Source organism: Poecile atricapillus, chromosome 14, assembly GCF_030490865.1.
Source record: "Poecile atricapillus isolate bPoeAtr1 chromosome 14, bPoeAtr1.hap1, whole genome shotgun sequence".
NCBI lineage: Eukaryota > Metazoa > Chordata > Aves > Passeriformes > Paridae > Poecile > Poecile atricapillus.
The window spans coordinates 9,799,903-9,817,857 of record NC_081262.1 but is presented as its reverse complement, the minus strand read 5'-3'; the positions used below and the strand labels follow the sequence as shown (position 1 = coordinate 9,817,857).

General features: G+C 38.2%; 1 protein-coding gene across 1 annotated transcript; it reads right to left on the bottom strand.

The window, feature by feature from the left end:
- Window positions 1-96: 96 nt before the first annotated feature.
- LOC131584716 (putative short-chain dehydrogenase/reductase family 42E member 2) lies at window positions 97-10,002 on the bottom strand. Its single transcript, XM_058850093.1, has 11 exons — window positions 9,772-10,002; window positions 7,205-7,300; window positions 6,374-6,434; window positions 4,449-4,567; window positions 4,035-4,110; window positions 3,567-3,649; window positions 2,915-3,052; window positions 1,766-1,831; window positions 897-960; window positions 503-576; window positions 97-300 (listed from the first exon to the last, which is right to left on the bottom strand). Exons 1-11 carry the CDS (start codon window positions 10,000-10,002, stop codon window positions 97-99), a joined length of 1,212 nt encoding a protein of 403 aa, XP_058706076.1.
- Window positions 10,003-17,955: the final 7,953 nt, after the last annotated feature.

Here is a 17,955-nt window from a genome sequence, read left to right as displayed (position 1 = left end):
CAAAGCCCAGAGTGGCTGAGGAATGTACTATGACCAGATAATTAATACTCAGAAACAAAATGAGGTTTTCTGGAACAGGTGAGTGGCTATTTGATTTTAGAAGAAAGAAAGAATGATCAAACTTAACAAAAAGCCAAAAACAAACACCATTTTAAGGAATGTGTGATCTTCTTGGCAGGTAGGTCTTGTTTTTAGATAATGATCCACAGAATCAGCAAATGAGAATTTCTTTGGTTTGTAACCGAGTTGGTTTCGTGCCTTGTCTATTCGGAAAGTGTGAGTTACAGTGACATTCCACACCTAAAAGCCAAAAGGACAGTTATAGCAGTGACTTTAATATCCCATTTTCTAGAATTTGGATGAAAATATATCAACATTGATGCTACAATGGAAACAGAACAGGAAACAGAGCTGCAATGCAGACAATCCAAAGGGTGTATCACATCCTTAATGAGCATTTGAATCAGAAATATATAAACATTATATTTTTTTATATATTTACCTCATTCCTTGTCAAGAAAGGTGTGAAGCTAAAAACTGGCTTTAGTATCAGGTGCAGATATTCCATCACAGTGGCTGTGAAGCAGAAATTACTTAATGAGACATCTGGATAACAATAAACTGAGACAATGCTGACATTGTACATTCTGTAATTCCTACTGGTAGAAGGCAGTGTTTAATTTATAAAGTACATGATGAGTTTATGAATAGCCTTTAAACTTTATCTGGTATAATTAATACCACATGGCACAAGTGATTATACTCAATTAAAATAACGTTAAGTTAAATAATTCCTCCAATTTGGGCTCCTGCATTTTATAAAGCCACTATGTAGCTTCGTAGGAATAAAGAAATCAAACAACCCACTATAATTAAGAATATATTTTTTTTTTTACCTGCTATATGAGCCAGGAGAACAGGAATATGTATCCAAGGTTTCCTGTAGCCTAATTTTTCAAACTAAAAAGGGTATAAAAAGAAAGAATAATAGAGAACTTATACCAAATTGAGGGTGTCAATGAGGCATGAAAATGGAAAAAAATTAAAGAATGTTGATAAAACTTGTATCTAAACTATTTTTTCCAGCTAGTGTTCCTGTGTAAAAAGGTAGTAAGCAATTGAAGCCCACTACTTATTCTTTGGTGCCCATCTCCCACCCTTCATCTGCAATTGGACAATAAAGGGGAATAAAAGGCCATTTCTAAGGGGGAAATTACTCAGACTGGAATACTGAACTACACTTAAATACAGTCCCAGTTTTCTGCTGCAGTCATTTTCTGTGATGGCATTGCAGGATCAAAGCTTTGGCATGCTCCTAGAATCCCAGCCTGATATTTCTGAAAATATAGCGTTGTCTCTTTTTAGCTTCTAAGGCAAGATTCTGCATGGGCTTCCCCTCTGTGCTGCAGCTGATGCCAGGACAAAGGGGTAAGCAACAGCTGTAAGAGTCCTGCCAGATGCCAGTGGCAGAGCTTGCCATTCACTGTGGGTTTGCTTCATGAAATGCTCTGTCCTGCAGCAGGTTCTGGACCTCCCAACTAAATCTTCTCAAAGCAGTAAGACCAAACTCCACAGTTACACATGTTCAAAACTTCCCTGAACACCAGTGGAATTTTGGAAAGCAGGAAAAACAGGGTTGAGTCTAATGTTGAATAATTCAGTAATTTATGTGCACTGAACTTCATTTTGTTGGGCTGGTGTGTCAGTCAATGACAGGACTTGTGCCCATGCAGTGCTGGGAGCTGCAGGGCTGTGCAGTACGTACCAAAGGCACAATCCACTCAGAGAAGATGACATTCTCACCATCATGGATGTAATAAGCCTGACCACTCTGGTAAAGAAGCAGAGAAAAACAGTGACAAAACTGTGCATAGGATGGCATTTTCTGTCTCATACCTACCTGCCTGTCATGGTTTTGTGAACAACATGCCAGCATGAGCAAGGTGAATGTACACAGAGGAAATTGCCTCCACTGGCCTTCACTGTGGTAACCCCACAGTGGTGGTAGAGCTCATGATGATTAACAGTTTTGTAGTGTAGATCAGAGCTCAGTTTTCCCATGTAGTAGCCCAGCTGTTGGAGCATTATGTGAAGAATCATGATGTGCTGGGCATAAAATAACCTTTGTGAGCTCAATGGAAGGGGCAGCACTGATGGCATTTAACAAACACAGCTCTGAGGTCGAGTTCCAGCTGTGCTCTGGATGAGGAGTCTGCCCAGCTCTGAGTACCAGGAACACCTGAGCACCCAAGCAAACCTGGGACTCTGGAAATTACATAAATCTAAAACAGTTTTGTGGCTTCCAAGCACTGAACTAATGGAGAACACATGGTGAGGTGTTCACTTGTTGTCTGTATGCTCCTACCAATCTAAATTAATCTGGGAGCTTCAGGAACTGTGAATGCAGCAACTGCTGTGACATTGTCAGTTCTGTAATGCTTCACAGTCCTCAGACTGCTATTGCAATTATGATTGGTAGAACAGAAAGAAAAACCTTTAAAAATTGTCCATTAATTTTGTACAACTCTTTTTTGGAATTTTCAGCTATGAAAATTCAACTTGAATGCCTCAGAATAGTTGCTTTAAATGTTATGCATCAATAGTCAGAACCTATTTTCAAGAGAACAACAGGATATATAGGTATTTGTGTAATAGTGAATATATTAAGGTAGTTAAAAATACAGTTTCCTCCAGTAACCCAGGAAATCTGTTATTTTCAAACCAAACAAAAAAACCATCAAAATATGAGTGAAATTATTTGCATTTGCACTGACTGTATACTTGTGGAGCTACACACCGTTTTTGAGAATTTAGCATATGACTTTTTGGATACTCTTGGATCTCAAAACATCAAAAATTAAACCTGTTTGAGAACTCAAGCTACTGGGACAGAATGATTATATTGTTTACTTACAGCTACATAGCCCTTCTCAGAGGTGAGAGCCTCAGCAGCCAGTAAATGAGCTTGCACTAGATTTCCTATGTGAACCCAGTTCATCTGAACTTTGTGATTCCCAAACTTGAAGTTAAAAAGTCTCCGCTGGATATTTATCTGTAGAAACAGAAAACATGAGATAACTACATTATTCCTTTATTTTGCACTATAATATTGATTTTGTCTCAACCCAATTACTTGGATGTTTCTGTATTTGTGTACAATTACAGCACAAGAAATGTGTCACAAGAAGAAACCCAACTAGTGGGTGGTTTTGGAAATGAAAGATGGTTGCACTGATAGACAGTGGCAATATACAGTGACATCATGTTATTTGGCAGAAACTAAAGTGCATATTTAAAATATAATATTTCCATTAAATGATAGGGATCAAACCTAGTTCTTTTACCATGGCATTTCAGCCTTCCACTTTTCACTGAGAAGCCCAGCTTGATCCTGGCCCGCAGTGCTGGTTTCCTGTTATTTGTTACCCTGCACCACATCACCTGGCCCCAAGCTTTCACCACATTCCTGCAGGAATGGTTAAGAACTGCAATCAAGGTGCTACCACTTGTGTTATGCCCTTACAACTACTTGTGGTGTCCTCCAGAGCTGACTACAAAACACATACGGCTACTCGAGGCAGGTGCCGCTGCTCTTCTGGTCCGTAGATGCCCGGCGGGCGAAGCACACACGTGTGGAGCTTGTCCCCTCCTTGGAGAGAGAGCAACAGGCGACTGTCAGACAGCTGACACATATTGTCTGAGCTTTACACTGTCAAAATTAAGGCTCATTTTGACCATTCTGTGTGGCTCAGCTTCATGGGAACTTGATTTCATTTCTGTGTGAAACTGAATTCAGCAGCAGTGACAGACCTGAGCTTAGCAGCCTGAAAAACCTTCTTGGGGTTACGAGAACCCATTGGACAGTGCTTACAAATTGGTATTATCAGAACAGCTAATTATCCACTGAAAAAAGGAATAGAAACAAATAAATCCTTATTTCAGTTAAAGTGTACTATTGATAAATGAGGGACCAGAGAAAGGAATCTGCATTAGCACTCCTAATGATAGAAAAGCCCCAGATGCTTTATATGTACCTTTGAGTAAAGTTCCATTAGCAGCAAGAACCATTTGGTCTGCAATTGCCTTGGTTCTGGAATAATGATTAAATTGCTATAAGGAAGCAGAATAAGATAATTATTGAATCTGTAAAGGCAAACTTACTGTTTATGACTGACAACATTTGAATCTAGCCAGCTCACAGATAAAACTAGAAACAGTAAGATTTAGTAAACATATAGTTTGTTTATGACAAAAACCAGACTTACACTTTAGTAGCACAAGTTTAGCTTCAGAGTGAATTTAAGTCCATTTGTATTTACTTAACTCACTTTTTGTGCTGAATGTACTGAGAACATCTACAGTAAAACAACTTCTGCTCTCAGAACAGCCTTCACACAATCTACCCTTTGGAGCACAGTAAATGCCACACCATCCCATGGACAAAATACCTTTTCCAGTGGAAAATATGGTACAGTTTCTTCATCTCCTTCTTCAATAGGATTCCCTCCAAACACCACATTCACTGTACTGGTATATATCAGTCTAGGGATATTTCTTTGTTTGCAGACTACAGTGATACACAAAATATGTTATTTCAAAACAAAAATAAAGAGGGAGAAATAACTGAACTGGCAGATTTTCTTTTTGAAAACAAACATTACAATTATAGAAAAGAAGGTAATATTTTAATTTTAATGTTACCTTATCATTTAATATAATATTATCTTCCATTCAGCTGTTATTTTTCATCCTAAATTTGTGAATACTACACATTGTGGCCACCAAATGTTTCATGATGAGGTACCTGTAGCTATCATATCACTGGATTGCAATCATCAACTGGGTAGTGGAATTATCTTGGTGGGGGAAAAATTCCTCCTTGAGAAACCTTTCTTAAAACATGTTCACTTTACAAATTGAGTACAAAGGAGATGAGTAAGAACATTTGTTGTGGTACAGCCCTTGGGACAGTGCTGTGGGGAGCAGCCACTCCAAGGCCACTGGGTTACCCTCAGTTCCATGAGCTGCCTCTTGCACCCCACCTCGATGGAACATGAAGTCACACAGGAGCACGGGCCAGCTCTGCCCACATGCCACAAAACTGCCTTTGTTTCAGTCTGTTCATCAGTGACAAATGATGTGTTAACAGGAAAGCATGCCCTGCTAGTGTATAATCAGCCCTGCTTTAAGTACAAAGGAAATTAATGTTATTTGCAAAACAAAGACTTAATTATGGATTCCAGTCTTGTGTAGCTAAGACATTGTAGCTAAATTTTGCCGCATATCTGTCATTGAAAACTTGAATAATATAAATTTCCTTTTCATTTAACAATATTCCTAAAATTGAAGTGAATTAAAATGCAAACACAGAAATTTTTAGAATCTATGAAGCAGTCTGTCCTGCTGGTTCATTGGCTCATTTTGAAAATAATAAATGTTAATTATTGTTGTAAATATTTGGGGAAAAATATAATATTAAGGTGTATTATTAAAACATAGATGAGCATGTTCATGCTCCTCCTAGCATCATGGTTTGCTGGGAGCCTATGGAAATTTGACATGACATGATTCAGTGGGTTTGGAGGTTGGGGAAGGAAGAGGGGAATATGTGGCTACTCTTCCATCTAACTTGTTTAGAGTTTTCCTTGCCTACTATTCCATTTCTGCATTTCTTCAGTAATAACACACAGGCAGCATGACAATTAGTCTAAATAAAAACTGGTTTTGCCATTTTGCTGCCTTTTTTTTCCTATTTGATTTTTGAGGGAAACACAAAGAGGAGGAAGCTTTGTATTTACAATACACTCGGAAAATGTTCTTTCTGGAATTGAATATACTGAAAGAGATCTACTGGCATCTTCCAGAGACAGTAATTAAAAGCTAATGTATAATAAAAAGGGTAAATAAGATAAGTAAGAAGAAAAAAAATTTAAAAGATAAGTAAGCAGAAAGGATGGAAGGTTTTCTGCATTAATGTGATAAAATAATAGCTAAATACACATCTATAGTGCCTGTTACCAAATATTTATGACACAATGAACAGTACAACAGGTCTCATGTTATTTCTACAAGGAAGGAGGACAACACTTCTCCATTACGTAGAGTAAAGGGAAAAAATAACTAGTACATGGAGGAGAGCTTTAGTTGGACTGCCAAGGAATGAAGTCCAGGTTGAAAATCTATTCCCAGTTCAAACCAGTGGCAAATCTACCAGCTTTAATGGGACCTGCACACTCAGGTTTACATCATACTCTGACAGGAAGGAGAGAAGAGCCTCCTTTTACTGCCTGATCTCCACAGGAAACATCCAGTTAGAAAGTTTTTTAATTCATGATTTGGATCAGATGCAGAAAAAGAAAATCTAGGTACCTACCATCAATTATAATTTTTGTGCCTCCAACATTTATGGATTCAATCTGATCTTTCTTTTGAAGCTAGAAATAGAGTTTGCACAAGATTTAATTAATCAAACAAGTCACATTTACAATATGATGGTTACAATTGCCAGATCTAGAATAGCTGAGATTTTTTTATGATACATGTTATAGTTCTGTCTATCTGACATACAGTGATTTCTGGCAGTTCTCATTTTTATTGTCTTGTTCAGTGTATGAGCAAAGACAGTTGAAAAATGAAAGATAAAAAAGGAAATAATAATACTTCAATATTTTGTCACACCCCAGATATTCCATGATATAGAGACAAGAATTACGGGCAGGGGTTATGCTCCCTGAAAGCTTTCACAAATTCTTGTTCCAGTGGCAATCTGTCCTGTTTGTAGAAATAAATTAGTAGGTTCATGACTTTTTTGATAATACCTTTTGTGACTATCATTGTTATTCTGCATAACATATTGATTGTGGTCTGTTTCCTTGGGACTGAGTTCACAAGAAGAAAATGCATCAGTATTAGTTTTAGAGCAATGCCGTCACTCTTCTTCAGATCAGAGAAAAAGGCTATACCTTCTTATCCAAGATGTTAAAACTATGATCTCATTTTTCTAGAATATTTTGTAGTACATTACTTTCACACTTTGACTTTATTATTTAAAGAATACCTCCCTTATTTCCTGTATGGATGACCTGGCCTGTGTAACAACTTCTGTCTCACATAAATATTGAAAAATTACATTCTTTGTTATGTGCAGACAATTCTTTTCTTTCTCAAAAATAACCAAAGAAAACTTTAGGAAAATGGTACTTGCTTGTTCCAATCCTGACATTCCACATGCAGCTACATGGAAAACACAGTCAACCCCTTCACATGCTTTGAACACTGCTTCATAATCCCTCACATCACCCTGTAAAGTGAGAAAAGAATGGATTTTTGACAGGTAGAGCTCCTTACATTCTCTACAGAACTGTATTAACTATGGATAGTAAGGAAAATCTAAAGGCATTCTGGTCTGTTTTTCACAGTACTTAACAACAATTAAATAAAATATTATGAACAGGCAAAAAAAGCAATGACTAAGAATTTTGCCAGTATTTTGTTGCAAAACAAAGATGACTCTTGTTGGCTTCAATTATAATGCGTATTTTCACACTTAGTCCTGCAGCCTCCAGGCTGGCAAAACTTGTTTGACTTGAATGGGAGCAGCAAGTGCTCGAGGGCTGGAGAATCCAGCCCCAGGAACAATAAATCACAGTAGGAAGGGTTCAGCTGTTTCCCTTGGAATCACCAAATAAGAAAACCTCGTTTCTGTTGGCACCTTGACGTATGATCTGTGCTGTCTTCACAAATGTCTTTTTATCCATCTAAGGCTTGTTTGGTGCACTGTATGGTAACTTTAATTATACTTTTGTACAAGAGTACCCACTACAATCTATATGTATTTAATATTTTATCTCCTGTACATTAGTGTACTATAATCACATTTATGAAATTCCATGTATTACTGAGCACACCTGTGTCTAGTATTAAATCCTATGATGGGGTTAGAATATTACATTGCATTTTTGTATACCAGGTAATACTACATTAATAGTATTCCCATACATACAGATAGCAATAAAAATATAGTACTTTTGTTTTTCAGAATTTAGATATTTCAGAATATTAGATATTGTATTATTTCTTGTAATGAAATTGATGGAATAATCCTGAAAGAAACAACTGAAGGTAATATTAAGAGCTATTCTAATCAGTCTTTAACTGTCAACATTTTTCTCCTAAGGTTGCCAAAGTATTTCACAAATACAGCTGACTTACATTATTAATAATAATTACATTATTACTCAATGCAATACTACAGGAGCTAACCAGTATAAACAATATTAACCATCTCCAAATCACTGCTCAAGGCTCAAACCTCTGAAGTCACTTATTAATTAATTTACTAGGACTCCATAGTTCAATTTTCCAGATAACTCTCCTACACTTTATAATACTTATTCTTTTTTAATTGACATATTAAAAAATACTGTTCTAGAAGATCATTTGTGAGATCTTGAGTCCCCTTTAGAAGATGTAAATTGCCATGAGTCCAAAAACTTAAATTAAATTATTTGGACTTACATCATTAACAAATCAAGCTTGTGGTGTTTGAATGGTTCCTCAATAATACTTTATCCCTCTTCCATAGTCTGTAAAAATTGTTTATGAAATTGAACTTAAAAACATCCTGGGTCAGACAAGTTCTGGCTTAACCTGGTATTCTGCCCTCCCCAGAATCATCCATCTCTCTCTGCCTCCCTTCCACCTGCCCCAGAGGGTGATGTAGCCCAAAGGAGAAAACCTGGCATCACAATCACAGCTGGCAGGATCAAGGTCCTGTGATCCCTTCCAGCTTTGCCATCAACTTCCCAGTTCTAGCAGGGGTGGCAAATGCTCTTACACTAAATGCTCAGAAAGGATCAGCTGAGCAATGCCCTGGGTTTAGCCAGAATTTGTGTGGCATGACAGGAGTACCCAGAAAGTGCCCTCAGAGCCCAAATCTAAGCACTGGGAGCATGTGAGAGGTACTTGGGAATGTGTTCTCCACACATGGCAGCGAGCTGTCAAATACTGGAGACCTCTGGTGTTCCCCCTTTTTCCAGACACAGTAATTCCTTGACTTGTTCAAAATCAAAAAGAATCAGTGCTCATAAAGGGGTGCTGCAGGAAGAGCATGAATAGGGCAGGCAAATGTGACGCTCTTCCCCAGAATGCTCTTCTAGTCTTGAAGAATTTTCATTCAGAAGATTTCTTGAGTCTAATTTATCTATTCAGCAGTTTCCAATGGAGGTAAATTTTTCTTGAGGCTTTGTGCATGTCTTTTACCCACTGCACAAAAAGCCACATAATTTTGTTTGTATTGAACTGACTCCTCATTCCTGATGGCCCTTCTTTCTTGTACTGGAAGGACAGTGAAAAATGCCACTCACAGCCTGCAGAGCTCTCCTGCTCCCGAGTTACCTCTTTCCCAGCCTGGAAATCTCAGTTTCCTCAATCATTCTCTGCATGGCAGTCGTTCTGCATTTGTGATCCCTTTTATCGCTCTGTCTCACCTCTCACCTTTTTATTTGAAATAATTCCCTTGAGCAGGAACCTTTGTCCCTGCATTGTTCGCTCTTTCCCTGGGACGCTCAATGGCACCTCCCAACAGAGCATCATTGGTGACACCGAGACACTGGGACCCTGTTTGCCATCCCTTAATCAGGTACTTATGCATGCAAGGACCTTTTAGTACAGCTTCTTCTTGTCCTGAAAGGCTTTTCTGTAAATGTTGTAATCAAAGGTCATTAAGAGGAAGCCTTGATAATGAGCATTAGACATATAACTCCAACACACCTTGAAAAAATCCGCTCCGCTTGGAATTTCCCATTTAGGCTTCCGAACATCAAACAGCACAACAGCAATTCCCGAGCTAACAAGGGCACATCCCAGATTGTATCCCAGGTAACCTCCGCCTCCTGTCACCATTGTCCTGCTGCTCCTGGGAGCCAGCAGCCCAGCAGGCTCGGTCACTTGGCTCTCACAGGCTTGGCTGCTGTGGAGCTCTTCCGTGGATCCCTCTGGCATCACGACTGCAACAGAGAAGATCTCTTGAAAATTTCTGCATATTGGTTTGAGGTCTGAGTAGCTTCAATTATTCTCACACGACAATGCTCCCATACTAATTTATCATTTTAATATGTTTAAAATATATAAAGTAATAATTTTGGTGATGAGCTTTTTATGTCTAATGTTTAATGAGTCTGAATACTTTTATAGTCCAAGATTTAGTCTTTTCCTCATATGTCTAAATTTCATATTATATAGAAATGAAGAGATATTACAGGATTTTAGAGGCATTATAATTACCTAACCGTAACAGCTATGATAACATTTTTTAATACTTGGTTTAATCAAACATTTTATCCTTGAAAACTCATTAACTTCTGATATATTAATGCCAAATTGATGTTATTCTACTAGTCAGAAAAATAAACCAAGACATTAGATAAGAAACATAAGAAAAGATGCGTTCTACTTTTAAAATCAACTTTATTTCACATTTGGGTCTTTGGCAATGATAAAAGTTTGTTACCATTTTAAGCTTTTTTGGTTATACATTAAATATATTTAGTTTTCTGTCCAGTTCTCACTAACTTTTGACCATATTATTCTCAGTAGGGCATTCATAGACAGCTAAACCAACAAGGGGCAGAAGAGATAAGCCATCTGCCCTGTGGGTTCATCTAGTTGGGAAAACTGATTCGAGTATGATTCTAGGATAACTCCATGGGATTAACCCATCTGTACACCTTGTTCTGTACTGCAAATTAGTTTACTCTACATTGATCAGTTGTCCAAAAAATTTAATTCTCCCACACAGAGAGCCTCTATTGTCCTGATTCCATGCTTGGCCTTTGCACATTGGGATCTAGGTTCTTACACCCCCAAACAAAAATCCAGGAAAAATCTGCAGTCATGTCACCATAAAGTGGGAGCCCAGCTGGGTGCCTGCAATCTAGTACAGGAATATAGACCAAATCTCTGCAGATTATTTTGGTTTACTCATAGTTGGAGAGCTGCTCATATGAGAGGAGCCTCACAATTAAGTACAGTTTGCTCTCAGCCATGTACTCCAGGCTTCAGCAGAGCTCAGGCAGAAACAGGGCTCAGCTGGTAGCTCTCACTTCCAGGGTGACAAAAATTCTAGAAAAGTAACACAAAGTGCAGCCACAGCACACAATATTATGGACTACTTTAGCTATTGCTTACTTAGTATTTTACAATTTTGTTTGTGATATTCTTCTTATTTTATATGTTGGGTTTTAGATTTCAGACATCAGGAAAGGACGATATTCTCCATGCTGTTACGTGGTTTTAACACCAATGTCAGTTCACTCAATTCAGTAAACTGAGTGGTGTAACACTGTAAAACACAAACTCCTTATGTTGAAAAACATCCTGATATTTCAAAAAAGAAAAATAATCCATGTTTCCAAACAAAATTTAAATTACAGCTAATGTAATACAACTAAAACAAGTATGCTGTCCTAGTCAAGCAAGGAAACATAAATCTGTGTCTCTAGAGTATGCAATGCAGGAGTTTTAAGCCATAAAAAATTATTTTGCCTTGTCTTCTGAGAAAAAGCATCTTTTTATACACTGTAAGAAGAAGTAAAGTCAAGCTTATCACATATATTACAAAAAGATATTAGAGAAGTGGTATATATTTGAACATTTGTCATTAATATCTCCTAAAGGTTTATGTAAGCTGGAGGTTGCATTAAAAAGTTTAAAGTTTTCTAGAAATATTTCTTAAAAAGTACTAATAGCATTAGTATATTGATCTGCTTCATGGATTTAGAAAGTTGTCTTCAAATTTTGAACATAAGCAATTTTCTTTTTGAAAATTCTTCTTTTTAGAATCAGTAACTTTCTTTTTTCTCTGAATTTGTAGGTGCTATTCTTATTTATTAATGTATTCTGCTGATGAACATAGACACATCTCATGCAGCACATGTAGTGTGAGTTGCTCTTAGCTCCCCTACTGTCATTTCAAATATCAGAAATGTTCTAATTACTTCCCATAAAAAGTTGAAGTCAAACATATCAGGTTTTTTAAAATAGCTAAAGAAGTAGTAAGTACCCTTGGTAGAATCCTGCAGTCAGCGCTCTCCCAGGCCTTCCTGTCCAGGTAAGAGGGTGAGATGTCTCTGTGCTGGACAATTCGTGACTCAAGGGCATCAGGTGCTCTCAGGCAGGCAGAGAAGTTCCTGTGTGCTCAGGCCTTTTGCTGTTCCTGCTCCTTCGTAGCTGGTGGCTGGCTGGGAGCCAAAAAAGGGCAGGGCTTAATTTGTACATAATTTACGTTCCTTTTTTCAGGATAAAAGCATAAAAAATTCTCCACATCAGACCATTCTTAACAGGATGGGACCTCTCACATACCAGGTAAAAGTATAAGACACTACACAACACAAGTATACCATTGGTACCATCATTCTGTAGATAAACTACTGGAGAAGAAACAAAATTCCTCTTTGGCAATGCTACTCAGCACTTTCATCCTGACTTTTTTATCTCCATCCCCAACCCAATTTTGTATTTGCAGAGAGGCTTATCTGTAAGTACAAGGGTTGTTCTCTGTCTTCCAGGAGGAATGAACATAATAAACTACCTTATGCACAAGAGAACAGGAAAAGGTGATATACTGTTAAAGAATGCATTTAAAATGAATGATGAATTAATGAAATTATTAATATTATATATGTGCTCTATACTAAGATTTTAAAGCACTTTTAAAATACACACATGCTTTTGCAAATTAAACAATGAGAAATCAAAGCCAACATTTTTAAATGGGTGTGTCTAAAATTAAGTCTCAAAACAGTAGTTAAGATGCTAAAGAAACACTCCCACATCTAAATATAAATTACTACAATTTTGAATGTTTGCATGTTAGAAATATCTCAAGTTCATAGGTAACCAGTTGCAATTTAAATGTAATTTCATGTTCATGTGCTGACAAGAACTCAAACTGACACCTAGGCAAATATATTTTCATACAACATGTATGTTCTAAAGTCCCTATCGTCAGCATTAGAACCAGAATATTGAACCTGTCAGATTAATCTGCAATTCTTGGATTGCTGAGTGAGTGACAAGCTCAGCTCAAAGTAAAATCCCCAAGAACACAACACTATCTGTTTTGAGCTGTCCACAGCACTGACAGCTTTTACCATTTAATGCAAGAAATAAAGTGCCCATTCTATCCCTGAACAATTCCATAACTCTCTCACAATTCAAAGCAGCTTGTCAGCTTATTCAAAGGTTATCAATCCCTCACTCTTCAGTGAAATTTAACAAAGAGCATTTTAACTTGGCTTTGGTTTCTACGTTGGCAAGAAGGGGACACCTCAGAGGAGTTTTCAGAACTGGTATTTTGTACCTCTTCTGTTACACTTATTCTCTTACCTTTAGTAAAGAGGGATGGTCATACTTTATTCAATGCATCCTGCTAAATATTTCTGAAAGAAACAGAAGCTAAAGTTACAAGGAGAAAAGCTGCTGCATTAATATTGGAGCTTGCTTTTGGTCTTGAATCACAACTCTATACTGCCTTTTTCTACTTTTTCTTCTATGACCATTCATAATTCATGGAGGCACATAGAAACAAACAAAACATCAGTACTTGTAGCAGATGAGTATAAAACACAACAGGAAGATGTCAGGGAGTTTGTCCATTTATTTACATGGAGGAGGTCTACATTCCTGAAGTGTGTTGGCTTATCAAAATGTTGCTGACATCCCGACTGTAAAGCAATGTTGAAATGTAATTGCACTGTTTCATAGAGGAACCCAGTACGCTTACACAAGTTCATTTCAAATCACATGTTGCCAGACCCAAGGCTGAATTGAGTAAATAGGATTTGGCATAAGACAGACAAGACAATCTCCATCCCCAGCATACAAAGCCTGATGCCGGTGCTGGTTCTAAACACTGGACCCCAGAGGGGATTCAAACCATGGCCCAGAAGGCAGGTGTGTGAGACCAGGTCTATGTCCTGGTCACTCAGCAGGTCCTGTGAATTTCACAGCCCTGCACTCCCAGGACACAGAATAGGAGCTGTGCTCCAGCTGTGGGGTAACCTGAAGAAAGGTTTTCAAGTGTGGAAGATCCTATGCAGAAAAGAGCCTTTAACAGAGTAATCAGAGCATGAAGAGCTCAACAGAGGCATGAGTTAAGATGACAGCTGGATATTTGGCGTGAGTCACAGGCAGGATGGGATGTTCTGGAGTGCCTAAGGGCAGAGGAATAGCAGAAAATCAGAAGAGACTAAGCTCTCTCTTAAACCTACTCAAGGACAGGGTTTTGCTGTCCTTGAGTAGGTTTAAGAGAAATACCTGCCATACAAAAAATACCCCCTCTTCATCTGACTTATTAAAAATTTCTGTATCTAAGCCCTAAATTAGTAGAGCTGTCCAAGCTTGCTGTGTGTTTGAGCACCTGCTTATGCACTTGTTCACATGCAGGTGCCCCATCAGAGATACTGACACAGTCTGTGAACTCAGAGTGGTGAGACTCATTTGGACAGGGTACAGAGCACTGATCCCCTCTGCAGACCCAGAGAAGTCTGGGCAGACCTGTTGTAGGGTGCAAATACTTTTGACTAAGGGAACTTATCTCTTTGTGACTACAAAAACAACCACCTTCATAACAAGGACATCTAAAACAACATAGAGCTGACAACAGAAGGGAAGTGACAACAGTAAGATATTCACCCTATATGTGAGAGAAGTCAGAAAATGTTAAAAAGCATTTATATCAGGTCTTGCAATGTTAATGGAAGAGAAAAAGAAAAGAGCTCTCCTCTAATAATTATGTCTAGCTGGGCTTAGAATTTTTAGTCAAAAATATTAATCATGGGATCTGAATTTGGGAAAAGAAACTTCAGAATATTTTTCATATACCCAAATGCTAAAGATTAGGATACATCAAACATTTCTAAGGCATGAAGTCATCCTTTAAGAAGTTTACCAACACAATATTGATACAACAACAAATGCAATATAAGACATAAATTGTTATGGTAACACAACATTCTTCACATTCCTTGCTAAGTCAGAGGAGTAAGACACAGAGGCAAAGCAACTTACCCATGTAATGCTCCAAGTCCAGGCCAGAAGGGAAAAGAAGATGCAGATCCTTATTCCTCGCTGCAAAGCCAAGAGATCAGGTTCTTCTTAAATCCCTCCATTCTTCATTAACATACATAAATATTCTCACTCTATCCTTCCTTTTTCCTGTTTCTTTGTGTATTTGTGTTACAGTTCTGCATATTTCACTGTTTCCTCATGGAAGGAATAAAACACACATAAATACAGCCTTGGAATGTGCCCCATAAAATGCTTTTCAAATGACTTTTTCCTCATTTCCTTTGCATTCGTGGTTACTTTGCATGTTACACAGATTGATTTACAGGTCAAATGAAATGATAACTCTGAGCCTGCATTGCCAAGTCAGGATGGAATTACAGGAAGAAACAAAGCAACTTCTCACAGCAGCAATGAACATCCCTGTATCAGCCCTTAGGTCTTGTTAAAGAAGAGGACAGTTTATGCAGTAGTTGAGGAGAAGGAATACAAAAGCATCATAAATAAAAATATTGCATTACATTGTACTGAAAAAAAGCACATTTCTATACAATTAACAGAGATCACAGCTTTGCTTGCTACACATGGGAATCACAGAGAGAACAAAAGTGTTGAACTATACAGATGTGTGTGTGAAAGAAATTATAACAGCAATTCTGACAGGTTTGTTATTTGCTAGTTTTTACTCCATTTAGAAAAGCCTTGGTGCCACATTAGGAGTGGCCACGGTGACAGAGGCAGCCCATCCACTGAAAGGATATCAACTTGTGGCTTACAAAGTCTGCCTAAGGTACTTACCAAATTCTGGGTAGAATTTAAGATTCTAACTGATGAAGTCTCACGTGATATGAGTCAGAAATTATCAGACTCCTTATAAATTACTTTTGCCAGTGCATCCACTACCTCAAACTTAAATTATCATTATTGTACCAGAGACGGGGAAGGAAATGGGTATTTTCTGACACTGGCAATTTTCTGGAATTGCATTTTCCTTTCTTCTTCTCTCTTCCTATTACTTATTTATTTATTTAAACTAATCAGCAAGCAAACATTTCATAAGCATCTATTTCAGACGGTTTCACAAAGGACCAAAGTTCAATGGAATTAAATGTTCATCTGATATACATCTGATTTAGATTCATTAAAGTAATTCCATGAAAATTCCAGTGACTTACTTGTATTAACACTTCGGGTGCCTGAAGTCTTGGAAGTTTGTAGTTACATATTAACAGTAGCAACATGCTTATAAGGCAGATAAATTCTTACTGAACAGAATTCTAAAGGACACAACACACACTGCTGTTACCTTCCTTTGAAGCAGCATGAACTGCTGGGGGTGACTCAAATTCAGGCATATTTGGATAGAGGAATTTGTTACTATGCCAAGCTGTACCACCCTTCTCCTAGAAGCTGTCCCGTGATGCAGCTATGGCTGAACTATGCACAAAGGAGTTCCTGAACTGCCAGTCCTTGCTAAGGATTATGAACACCTGCACCAGTTAAACCTAGCTCAGCAGCTGGAAAATGGAAATTACGGCAGCACATGAGCTGCTCCACATGGCAGTTGCCACAGACACTCCCACTGTGAAAGCAGCACTCTCCTGAAGGGGGTTGCACACACACATGGAGGTAGCAACTGGTTCAGCCATTTGTCTTTAATTCATTGCACACAGATCAGCATATTCAGTGAGTCACAGCAATGGCATGAATTACAAACAAGCTGGCAGAAAAATATGCCTTTGGTCAATTATAAAACTCGTCTTTTATTATGTCTTGAATACAGTGTGTTCCAGCAAGCACAAACCAGGAAAGCAAATGACACAGCTGACAGATGGGCAGTGAAGTCACTAACCAAGTATTACTCAGGTCATCCCCACTGAAGCATCTCCTGAAAACATCTTCCTGGCTGAGCAGCCCTCAGCCTGAGGAGGAGAAGGTAGGATGGGAGTTTCCAGGTAGGTAGTAAGGAGATGGGATCTGTATTTTAAAGGAAGGAACTGCTCAGAGGAGGTAGCAGGGCTTGACCAGCCTGCGAGGCCACAAGGCTTTGGCTGCACAGCTAAACACACTTACAAAAGAAGAGAACTTGGATGGGGTGTAATGGCTCAATCCTGTAATACCTGACTCTTTTACAGCTTCTGTGCTTACACAGATTATAACATCAACATATGCTCCTTACTTTTCATTGCATTTGCTTGAACAGGAGGCTTAGAAGCCCTTAGCTCACACCACCAGCAAAGAGAAGGCTCCTGAGTTCCCAACACCTACTTGGAGTGTGAGATCATGCTCAGGGGAACCAGATAAACGCGCTGAGCTCTGCCCACAGAAATGAACGCCCAGTCCAAGCCAAAACAAACAGCTCAGTGATGAGTATTAATGTAGGCTACCCCAAATTTGGGGTTACAGATCTGCTGACAATCAGCCAAAGGAGACACTGTGTAAATGCAATTGTTTTGATAGAGTCAAACCTCTGAACAGCAAATATTATATGGAGGGGGGGAAGGCTTTAAATGAGAGCTTCGACAATTGCAGTCTAACACAACTGACTGAAATATTCTGATGCTTATCCACATTTGCAAAATCCAACATGTTCATTATGATCTTACTTCATAAAGAGCTTTTGATACCATTTAACACCTCCATAAGAGTGTTTCCCTTTAAATTCTTTAGAAGTACTTTTATAGGAATATAAGAATCTACGCTACAGTACTGTGACATTTCTTAAATCCTCCAAGAAACAAGTAAGAAACCCTTTTTGGCAATACAGAAAGTTCATCCTTTCTACCTGGATTTACTGTTTTAACATTTCTGTTAGTACAAATCCCCATTTTATCAGTGATCATCATCTATACCCCAAAGAGAAATGTAACCAATCCTATTAATTTACAA